The sequence below is a fragment of the Gekko japonicus genome, unplaced genomic scaffold (assembly GCF_001447785.1).
Source record: "Gekko japonicus isolate JY-2015 unplaced genomic scaffold, Gekko_japonicus_V1.1 scaffold4097, whole genome shotgun sequence".
NCBI lineage: Eukaryota > Metazoa > Chordata > Lepidosauria > Squamata > Gekkonidae > Gekko > Gekko japonicus.
This window is the reverse complement of record NW_015160955.1, coordinates 73,782-85,850: the sequence shown is the minus strand read 5'-3', so window position 1 is coordinate 85,850 and position 12,069 is coordinate 73,782. Positions and strand designations below refer to the sequence as shown.

Sequence of the window (12,069 nt, the reverse complement as noted above, 5' to 3'; positions counted from 1 at the left end):
TGGGGGGGGGAGGGAGATTTTCGTGCACACTTGGGGCAGTCCCCAGGTGTGCACAAAAATCTGAAAAGTGTAAAAAAATATCGGGGGGATATTTTAATCCCCTCAAAAGTAAAAGAGCGTCCCCTGCGCATGCGCAGGGAACGCTCTGCGAACTGCCTCACTTCAGTGCGGGGGGGGGAGGAGAGAGAGAGACCGGCGAAAGTCGCAGGCCTCACTTTGGAGGCAAAAGGGGGGGAGAGACTGCCGAGGCTGCTCGGAGCGGGGGGGGGGGGGGGGGGGGAGACTGCTGGAAACAGACGATCACCTACCTATGAAGGAGATGACCACGGCTATTTAGGGAAGCCGGTCCATCCCTCATCCAGAAGAGAGGATCAGGTTTAAGTAACTTGTTCACACTAGCTAATCATCAGGTCTCCTACGATTTTGGCAAGCATTTCTGATCAGCCACGAAAAGAAGAATATAGTGGGCCATTCAATACTCAGTACAGTAAGGCTAGAGAGGAATGGCACAAGAGACCACCCCCAACTGACTGACCGTCAGGCTTCCGTGCTGGAACGTCCCAGGAAGCCTCTCTGGGTCCCTTTCCTCATCGAGGTTTCCTTTCAGGTGAGCTGCAGTCACCTTTTCTGTCAGCCCCGCAGCTCCTGTTGAGGCCACATTTGTCAGCCAGGAAGGTCTTTTACGGACCTCCTCTGCAGCTGGGAGGTGGTCAACCCAGCCACGGCAGTGCCCCACCCCCTCTGGCCTAGCTGTGCTAACCAACCACACTGCGGAGTCACCAATCAGCCCCGCCCCCAGCATTCCGGCGAAGCCGTAACGCTCAGTGTGGAGGGTGCTTTACATGCAACAACTGCACAGGAGGCACTGGTTGGCTGGAAGACGTTTCAGTACATCTGCAGGCTACACAGCTTGGTGAGCATCGAGAGAAACGAGATCTGCGCTGCAAACGGCATTTTGAGAACAAAAATATTTATTTCTCAACCAAAGGGTTGGACCCTGCAAATCCATTCTGTTAGTGGCACAGCCTTCCCCAGCAGAACACGCCTCCCCTGCTGGAGGAAGACACCCTAAGCTGATGAAGGCTGCACACTAACAGAACTGTCTCAAAGGCTCTAAAGCACGTTTTATTTTAGTAGAGAAGGGATGAATAAGGCATTTCCAAATAACAGTCATTTAAATGCTGTGCAATTTTGACTTAACTTGCCGATACCCGCCAGTGTGCATGAGCGAGAGAGACCCCTTGATAGATTTAAAAGTGTTATTTCTGTTTACAGGAGTTTGCTCTGTTACACGCAAGCAACCAGGCAGCCACAGCCAAGCTCTGGACTCAGCCATGGGCCACCTGGAAGTCTGCCTGAAAACTGAGTCACAGAAGTAAAGATCTGAAAAAGGCACCGATCCCATGCTTGGGAAGATGTTGAAAACACTGACCACTTGAAAGAACCGCCCGGAAATGAATAATGCAATGCTCGGCAACAGCATTCTGAGTGACTCAAGTGCACATACACACACGCTCACAAAGCTGCCATACTGAGTCAAGCCACTGGCCCATCCATCTCTGGACCTTCAACTCTGACTGGCAGGAGCTCCCCAGGGTCTCAGGGAGAGTCGGACCTACTGCCCGGTCCTTTCGACTGGCAATGCCAGGGACTGAACCTGGGAAGAGCACCACACCAAGCAGATGCTCTGCCACTGGGCCATGGCATCACCGCCCGGTGCCATTTCTTGGTGCTCATTTGAACCGGACACTTGAATGATTGAGGCCCACATCCCGCTGAAGGAAACGGCAACAGTTCTAGCGATGGTTACAGCTGGACTTCATACACACACACACCCCTTTCGACAAACAACCAATTACAGCATGACAAGTCCAATACAGGACCCATGGAAGAGGAGAAAACAGAAAGTGTAAGTTGTTCATCCAGAGGAGCAGCGTGCAGTACCTAACAGCAAAAGCGGCAGGGATTAACCACATACTTTGATCATGGATTTCAATCCCCCCCACACACATACACACGTATCTCCTACCTTTAGACATTAAGAAATCATACCTCTCTTTGCTTGGCTCTTGTTTTCTCACCTCCTCTCTTGTGACTTCAATCTGTAACAAAACATCCGCGCTTTAAAGCAGTTCATGAGAAATAGAATTAAAAATGCTCCTGATGCAAATATAAGGCTATAAAAAAGGGGACACACAAGATAGTATCATAGAATCATAGACTTGGAAGGGACCTCCAGGGTCATCTAGTTCAACCCCCTGCACAATGCAGGAAATTCACAAATACCTCCCCCACACACACACCCAGTGACCCCTGTTCCTACAGGGGAAGGTGATTTCATCCACCCCACCCCCAATTTCCCCCTTCCAACCCTCCATGGCCTTCTTCCCCAACCCTCTTGCCACCAGACCCCCAATGAGCTGGTGTCTAGCAAGTACTGACTGCAGAAACAGCACCTTCCACACTTCCTGCGGCCGATCTCTTGCCTTCTACCCAGGGTGTGGAGAGGAAAGCCTGGCTCAACCCCCCCCCCCCATCAGCAGGCTACACCAATAGACTTAAGAATGCAATTTCATGACAAAAAGGTTGCCTTTTCACCCTGCTTCAACTCTCCCTCCCCTATGAAGCCCATATGATGGGGGGAGGGTGGATGGCTCCACACCAGCACCCCCACCTCCACCCCTAACCCCTGCTTGGCCTCTTTCCCCTGCAACCCTCTGGACACTGGCTCATCCTAACCACTGGGTGACCACGGGCCAGTCACTCCCTCTCAGCCTGACCTACCTCACAGGGTGGTGGTTGTGAGAATAAATGTAGGATTAAAAAAAAACATAAGCCACTTTGGGGCCCTCTGCTGCGGGAGAGAGAAGGGTACAAATAATGCTGACTTTTTGAACCCAAATTCTTTGTGCAAGGCAACAGAATGGGGAAGAGGAGGAAAAATAAAAGAACCGGTGGGCACTCAATGGAATTAATGAGAAGTAAGCTTAGAACACAAATTTATTATTTATTTATTTATTTATTATATTTATATCCCGCCCATCCCGCGAACGGGCTCAGGGCGGCTGAGTAATTAACATGTGGAATTCACTGCCCCAGGAAGTGGCGGCAACTACAAGCATAGGTAGCTTCAAGAGGGGATTTGGAGAAACATATGGAGTAGAAGGCTATTAGCTACAAGGTGTAGATGGAACACTCTGTCTGGGGCAGTGATGCTCTGTATTCTTAGTGCTTGGGGGGCGACAGTGGGAGGGCTTCTGGAGTTCTGGTTGGACCTCCTGGTGGCACCTGGGTTTTGGCCATTGTGTCATGCAGAGCGTTGGACTGGTTGCACTATTGGTTTCATCCAAGATGGCTTATCTTATGTTTTTACAAAGAGGACAGGGTAGCACAAGGCAACCCTTTTGTCATGAAATCAGTCCTGGAAATATCCCTGAACACGGACTCCATACTTGACAGAATTCCAATCCCTATAGTCAGTTCTTGTCAGTGAGCCCAGACCCAGCTGCAAACCCCTAAGTCCTTCTTCACTCAAAGAGTCACCAGCTAAGGCAGGTCTCCCTTCCCACCCCTTCTGACTGGAATATTAAGACTCAGATCTCCATTCTGACTTGTACCCGACAAAGGAAGCACTGACTCTCAAAAGCTTATAACCAATCCTCCCTCTAAGCTGTGGGGTCTTGTGAGCAAAAATCCTACTTTATGACCAGTGGCATTAAAGTTATGAGTTAGCGACTTGGCTACTGCATCAATTAGTTTGCTCTGGAGTCATCCTTCCTGAGCTAAGGCAAAAATGTGTGAGCCGGAGGCTAAAAAACTGTGAGCTAGCTCACACTAACTCAGCTTAGAGGGAACACTGCTTATAACCCAATAATCTTGTTGGTCTCTTCTAAAGAGCTACGTACTGGACTCAAGCCCAGCTGTTCTGCTACAGACCAACATGCCTACCCTCTGGAACTGTACACACTACAGGTCTAAGAATTAGGAGATGGGGGCTGGCTCATTCCCTGTTTCTGAGCCAATCTTCTGAACGTGGAGCAGGGCCCCCGGGGGGGGGGGGGGGGGGGGGGGGTTAGAAGGACGAGCTCCTAACAGCAGTGACACAGACAAAGGTTTCCACTGTATTTGGTCCCGAGAGCCCAGGCTCAGCCACCTCAAAGGAGTTTCACTAACTACAAAGAGGGAAAAGTTATTTATTTATTTATTTTATTAGATTTTTACCCCGCCCTCCCAGCAACGCCGTTAGCTGCTGTAGATTTTCCGGGCTGTGTGGCCGTGGTCTTGGCATTGTAGGACCTGACGTTTCGCCAGCAGCTGTGAGTGACTGGCATCCTCAGAGGTATAGCACAGAAAGACGGGAGTCTTTCTCTCAGTGTCAAATGTGAGAAGAAAAATGGAAGGCAGGTCATTTATCTCTATTCAGGAAGGTGGGGGTAGGGCTGAGTCATTATCTTGTAGGAGTTCCCCAGGCTGTGAACATGCTAATGGAGGAGCTTTCCTGAGTTATTCTGCGTTATATCTCTAAGCTGCTGGCGAAACGTCAGGTCCTACGATGCCAAGACCACGGCCAGACAACCCGGAAAATCTACAACAGCTAATGAACTCCGGCCGTGAAAGCCTTCGACAACATATAGAAAAAAGTTACTCACCCTGTGGGAAGGAGGGCCCCCCCACACACTTGTATCCTTTATTGGTGCACCCACAGGCAATGTCTTGTTTTTGCCTTCCGCAGCCAGTCCTCCTTTGTTTGGCGCACCACCAGCCTCAGGCGGCTTTGCCTTCGCATCCGATGGGCCATTATGAGAAAGTGAATCCCTCTTGGAAGTCTCCTGAGGAACGGCAGGACTGCTCGTTTTCTTCTTCCCACTTCGAAGGGTCCTCCCCGACCTTCTTCCCAAGGTCCTTCGGCCGGCTTCCTGTTGTGATTTCTGCTTCTTGACAACCCGGGGCCCCAAACATTTCACTTCAGCTTCCAAAGCCTTGTCTGGTAGATGAAATGGGGAGAGGGGGAGAGGATGGCATCAACTAATTTTGTCCCAAGAATACAGTTCCCTGCTCTATTTATTTATTTATTTATTATTCGCAATTTTTATCCCGCCCTCCCCGGAGGCTCAGGGCGGCTAACAAGGCATGTCGCCACATAAAATAGAAAACAGTACAAAATTTCTTAAAATACATCAACATTAAAACAATCATAGTGCTCCTCTCAACTAAATTCCAATTTACAGTTTCTAAAAAGATGGCCGCCCCCTAGACGTCCCGTTCTCACCCATAATGCAACAATTTCGGGCCTTGATGATACATGCTCTGGGATGAAACAGCCACCAGGGTATACAGAGAAAGGGCTTAAATAGCAAGTTATGCACTATACAAAGCTACTGCAAAGGAGAATTACAGTGGAAATTCAACTTTCCTGTACCTATCTTCAATCAAGGAGCAAACAATTGCACAAAAAGTGTTTTTTAAAAAAAATCAGATGAGTGTCACACAAATTAATCCCCTCCCTACTCTTCTAGCATTTGTCATACAATGTGCATCTGTTGCTAAGCCTTCTGTGCCATCCACATTCTTACCAGAAAATCTAGTGGATCTTCCAGATCCTCCTTCCTTGCTGGAAGATCCCATAAGAACATAAGAGATGCCAATGTTGGATCAGGCCAAAGGCCCATCCAGCCCAACACTCTGTATCACACAGTGGCCAGAAATACCAGTGCCATCTGGAGGTCCACCAGTGGGGCCAGGACATTAGAAGCCCTCCCACTGTTGCCCCCCCCCCACCCAATCACCAAGAAGATAGAGCATCACTTGCCCCAGAGCCCCTATCTATACCTTTTGGCTAATAGCCACTGACGGATTTCTGCTCCATATGCTTATCTAATTCCCTTTTGAAGCCGCCCATGCTTGTAGCCGTCACCACTTCCTGTGGCAGTGAATTCCAAGTGTTAATCACTCTTTGGGTGAAGAAGGACTTCCTTTTATCCGTTCTAACCCGACTGCTCAGCAATTTCATAGAGTGCCCACAAGGAGTTCTTGTATTGTGAGAAAGGGAGAAAAGTACCTCTTTCTCTACCTGCTCTTTCCCATGCATAATCTTATAAACCTCAATCATGTCACCATAGGCTGTGCACCAAAATTCAGAAGTCTCCATGGAGACCTTGACCCTGTGTGTGGGACTAGGAGCAGGGGTATCAAACTCATTTGTTATGATGGCTGAATCTGATATAAATGGGACCTTTAATGCCAGATAGCAGAGATATAAACTTTATAAAGGACACAAACACAATTAAATGTATTTTCCCCTAAAATACAAGCATTCTTAAGACATTAATACTCTTGCAATATTTCATTGCTGATGACCCCCATGCTGCCTGGAGTGGGGAGTCTGCAAAACTAAACTGGAGTGTTTGCCTACAAAACGACAATCATTCGTTGCTGTAGATTTTCTGGGATGTGTGGCCGTGCCAAGACCCCGGCCACACATCCCAGAAAATCTACAGCAACGAATGAAGTCCGGCCGTGAAAGCCTTCGGCAACATATAAAACTATAATCTTCCCCAGAAAAATAACCAAGCGGGTTGTGTACCTTTTACAATGTTCTTCTCGGTTACATAATTTGGGTATGTCAACTCCGTCTTTAAGAACACATATCATAGAGCACAAGCCCCACATTAAACATAAACATACAGATGTGCAACTGGTCCAGCATTTCTTGGACAAGGGACATAATTGTGAGGACTTTAGATTCTTGGTATTAATAGAATAGATGTCCAAAACAGATTATTGCGACAAGAAGCTTTTTGGCTACATAGGCTAAAAACGCATCATCCTCATGGTCTTAATCTTTCAGTGGAGCTCTTTTGCATCTGATAAGACACCGATTCTCATAACTACTCTTATACAGCTTGCCTATATGAGGCCCCGGTCACACGGGCAGGAAAATGCGCGTGGGGGGGGGGGAGCGTGGCTGTTTGCCCCGGATCAAAATAACGCGCAATTGCGCGATCAGACGTCCCGTAGAGGTCCCGCTCAGGTTCTGTGGTTAGGGGGGAGGTGCCAATCACAGGACAATCCTGCGGCGTGGCAAAGAAGCGGCCTTTCTAGCAAAAGGCTTCGCGGGTTTAACCCCTTCCAGGGCTGCAGAGGAATGCAAACTGTGTCCTCCGTCCGGTCCCCTCCAGGAGGAGCTTCAGCCGGGCCGCCCTCCCACCATGTCCCCCCTGCACCTCCCCCTCTGACGCCCGGTGCAGAGAGTTCCTCTCGAGCAGGCCAAGCCGGGAGGGGGGGGGCGGAAAAGAGGAGGGGGCTGTGTTGTTTGTTTTTAAACGAAGTGTGCACATGCGCCGTTGGGTGCTTGTGCGCATCCCATGGAGACATGAAAAAACCCAACCTTTTAGCGACGGGACATGGGTGGGCACTGGATGCCACGACCTACCACCGGAAACGCGATCAGGCGCCCGCCCTTGCCCCGCGGTTTCCGGAAACTAGTACCTCGGAGGTACTAGTTTTTTACCTCACATCTTCGGTGGGAAGCCTCGGGTTCACCACGGGAGCTCTACGCTTCCCAGATGTGGCGCTGTGATCGCACCCGGAAAATCCGCCTATCTTTTATTTATTTATTTTTTAATTTATACCCCACCCTCCCTGAAGGCTCAGGGCGGCTCACAAGGGGCACAAATGCCCAAGTTAAAACATTAAAACAGTACAGAATAATATAAAATACAACAATACAGTTCACTAAAATTTACTTTACGGTGCTCCAAAATTATTTAGCTATAAAAGTTCAAGATGGGATTCTAAAATTATTATTATCTTCCGTCTCTGTAGTGTGGCTAATGCTCCGTGTGACCGCAGCCATAGTTGTTTTGTTGATACCTTTAGTTTAGTGCTTTCAGGATATTTCCAGTTATGTGCCTTTAAGATGCTAATCAATTTAGATACTATAAAGATCTTCACTGAACATGGCCCGTGGAGGCTGCATTTTGAATTCTTTATGGTGAACAAGGTGCCCCATCTATAGATTCTCGAGATGCCTTGCGAAACCTAATGATTTTTCTTGTTTGAAGAATAATGGTGTCAGTTTACCTATATGTGCTTTTAGTCCCACATGATTGATACATATGGAATGTTAGTGGCTACTGTTTTCTCATTACAGATTTGTTAACTGTATCCAGACTTCCCTATGAAGTTCAAAGAAAAAATTGTTATTGCAGGTAATTATATATTTAGAATGATTTAATAATAAAACATAAAAATTATAAAAATTGCAAAATCAAAAAAATATATATTAAAATTTCCTAACATTGTTAAAATATCGTACAAATGTAACCACTTCTGTTTAATTTAATTTAATGTAGTTTTGTATTGGTCCTTCTCGGAACAAGATTTATGAAACGAACATACTATCCAGAAACTTCATTAGATGACTCCATCTGACTCTGGACTTCAACTGTAAATGATTTTGTACACGTTAACAGATCATTACTGATTTTTTGTATTAACATGGTTAGCAGAAAAAAAACAGGTTGCTTACCTGTAACTGATGATCTTCGAGTGGTCATCTGTGCATTCACACCTCTGGGTATAGTGCGCCTGCGCCGACTTCGATCGGTTCCTCTTGAAAAACGAAATGGATTTTCGTGCCCGCTCCCCAGTCACATGCCAGCCCCACTGCGCATGACCAAGGGAGGGGCACGACAATCCCGCCAGTTCCTTCTAACTGCTGCCATCAGTCTCAGAGTAAGAAAAAGGAGAGGACTGAAAGCAGAGGGGAAGTAGGGCAGGTGGTGTGAATGCAAACATGACCACTCGAAGATCATCAGTTACAGGTAAGCAACCTGTTTATCTTCTTCGTGGTCTCTGTGCATCACACCTCTGGGAGAATAGCAAGCAATAAACAGGCCTACCTGGAGGTGGGAGCTGAAGGTCCTAGACTTGCGCTGCCTGCAACACTGCCCGTCCCACCACGGAACGTTGAGGAAGACGCACATAATGCTGCACAAACGTGTGAGGGGTAGCTCAGGTTGCTGCTTGACAGATATCAGTGAGCGACGAACCTCTCAGGAAGGCTGTGGACGTGGCTACTGCCCGGTTAGAATGTGCTCAGAGCGGGCCCGGAAGTGGCCTTTTGGCCAGTAAGTTGCAGTTTGATGGTTTCCACAATCCACTTGGATAGATGCTGTGAAGAGAGCTTCTTCCCCTGCACAGGTGTGTTATAGGAGACAAACAAGGCCGGTGATTGACGGAATTACCTTGTTCTATCAAGGTAGAAGAGTATGGCTCTCTTGACGTCTAAAGTATGAAGACGGCGTTCCTCGTCGCTCGTAGGGGACGGGGAAAAAATCGGGAGGGCAATGTCAGCTTGCAAATCGAACTCGGAAACAACCTTGGGCAGGAAAGAGACATCCAGGGCCAAGGTGACACCATCATGGTGGAAAACCAAGTACGGAGAATCGCAACAGAGTGCAGACAATTTGCTCACTCATCTTGCTGAGGTAATGACTACTAGGAAGGCAGTCTTCCACGAGAGAAGCTGCAGACTAGACTTTGCCGGTCCTACAAAAGACACATTATGCAGATAACATTCGTGGACGGACTACTCCTGTCATTCTTAAAGCATCCATACAAGAAGGCTGTCCCCCTTTTTTGAAGACTTCATGCAAGGAGAAGCGGGCTTATAATTCTAGAAACTCCCATTGGGGCTTGACTTTACTAAATGATGACCATAAATAGAACACATTAGTTTGCTAAAAGGTTTTTGCAGTGCATATTTATTTGTTACTAGACTGCCCTGGTACAGAACACTTCAAGTTCTGACGTGTCACAAACGCATCTATTTCTGTAGAAGGTCAGTAGTTCAGCAGTTCAAGATCCGGGTGCCGCAAGACGGCGTGAGCTCCTGTCTCTAGTTCCAGCTCCTGCCAACCTAGCAGTTCGAAAGCAAGAAATTGCAAGTAGATAAATAGGGACCACTTTGGTGGGAAGGTAACAGCGTTCCGTGCGCCTTGGTGTTTAGTCATGCCGGCCACATGACCACGGAAACGTCTTCGGACAGCGCTGGCTCTTCGGCTTTGAAACGGAGATGAGCACCGCAACCCTAGAGTCGGATTCGACTGGCTTTCGAGCAAGGGAACCTTTTCCTTTACCATCTGTGGAAAATCGGTTGGAGGTAAGCCCAGTTGAGTTCCCACTCGTGGAGGGATGCGCCTCCTCTGCTCAGAAAGTCCGCATGCATGTTGAGCGATCCTGGCAGGTGAGCAGCAATGATGAACATGCCCCGATACTGACATTCGGTCCAAATCTCCAGGGCCAAAGTCCCCTGGACACTGTTCCGCCTTGCCTGTTCAGGTAGTACAGTGCAGTGGTGTTGTCTGTCAGGATTGCCACTGTACGGTGAGCCACAAGGTGGCGAAAAGACCTTAGAGCATACTGGATGGTGAGCAGTTCCAGGAAGTTGATGTGTTTGTGGGCCACATGAGGTTCCCATTTGGCGCCCACACACACACCTTGGAGGTGAGCCCCCCATCCCCACAGGGATGCATTTGAGGTCAGGGTCATTTCGGGGCTGGGTGCAAGAAATGGGGCTCCCTGCAGGAGATTGTCTGGAGTGTCCCACCACTGTAGGGAATTCAGCACTTGCACAGGGAGCACAAACCGTTGAGATTGGAGCTGCCACTGTGGATGGAAACGTTTGAGGAACCACAGCTGAAGTGGTCTCATCTGTAGTCTGGCAAAGACAAGTACCGCTGTGGTGGCGGCCATCAGACCCAAGAGCTGTTGGATCTGCTTTGCTGATGCATCTCCCTGTGTCCTTATTAGGTTGATGAGGGCGATAATGTCTCTTGCCCTCTTGGGTGGGAGAAAAGCTCAGCAGACAGTTGAATCCAAAATTGCTCCTATAAATTGGACTCTCAATGAAGGAAGGAGCATCGACTTTTTTAGGTTCACTCTCAGGCCCAATGCATCTAGGGTGACCAAGCGTTAAATCGATATGGTTGACCAGAGTCTCTTTGGAGCGTGCTATCAACAACCAATCGTCTATGTAAGGAAAGATCCGCACACTCTAAAGACGGAGGTACACCGTGATGACAATCATCATTTTTGTAAAGACTCTGGGCACTGTTGAGAGTCCAAAAGGGAGGGCTTTGTACTGGAAATGGCCTTCCGCGACCGCAAAAACGTCCTGTGATATGGGAAGATAGTTATATGAAAATATGCATCTTGCAAGTCCAGGGTTACCATCCAGACACCTTCGCTGAGAAGTGGGAGAATGCTTTGTAATATTGTCATTCGGAATTTCCGATAGGAGATAAACAAGTTGAGTCCCCTGAGGTCCACGATAGGACAGAGGCCTCCGTCTTTTTGGGGGACTGTGAAATAATGGAAGTAGAACCCGTGGTGACGTTGTGCTGCCAGGACTGGTTCTATAGCATCCTTTTGAAGAAGAATCTGGATTTCTTCAACGAGCGTACTGGATGGTGGGGTAACTGCAAAGTTGGGGGCCTCGGGTATCTGGAGAAATTCTATGAGGTACCCTTTTTCGATGACGGAGAGTACCCAACGGTCTGACGTTATCGCTGCCAGGCAGCCAGGTAGGGAGACAGGCGGGTGGGGGTGGGACGACAGGAGTCAAAGGCTCTGCTTGTGAGCTTTCGGGGTCTTAGGCCTAGGCTGAGCGGTGGATGAGAAAAACAGGTTGCTTACCAGTAACTGGTGATCTTCGAGTGGTCTTCTGTGCATTCACACCAATGGGTTTAGTGCGCACGCGCTGACCCAACCGGTGCTGTAGCAAGCTATATTTCAACGGATTTTTGCGCCGAGCCTCTCCAGGCATGCGCAGGAACCCCACTGCGCATGCCCAAAAGGACCGGCGCGGACATCCCGCCAGTTCCTTCAAAGCACCGCCGCAAATCAACACCTATCAAAAAAACGTAGGAGCTGACAGCAGAGGGGAAGGAGGGCGGGTGGTGTGAATGCACAGATGACCACTCGAAGATCACCAGTTACTGGTAAGCAACCTGTTTATCTTCTTCGTGGTCTCTGTGCTTCACACCAATGGGAGACTAGCGAGCC

The 12,069-nt window shown here is 48.5% G+C and overlaps 1 protein-coding gene across 1 annotated transcript in view; it reads right to left on the bottom strand.

Annotated features, from left to right (window-relative positions):
* The window catches only part of LOC107122248, a 41,308-nt gene that overhangs the window by 3,167 nt on the left and 26,072 nt on the right, over positions 1 to 12,069 (bottom strand). Inside the window, exons 7-8 of the mRNA XM_015425291.1 lie at positions 4,650 to 4,984; positions 2,053 to 2,102 (exon numbers count right to left, since the gene is read on the bottom strand). Of these exons, the coding sequence (XP_015280777.1) occupies positions 2,053 to 2,102; positions 4,650 to 4,984 (385 nt within the window). The remainder of the gene's footprint in view (positions 1 to 2,052; positions 2,103 to 4,649; positions 4,985 to 12,069) is intronic.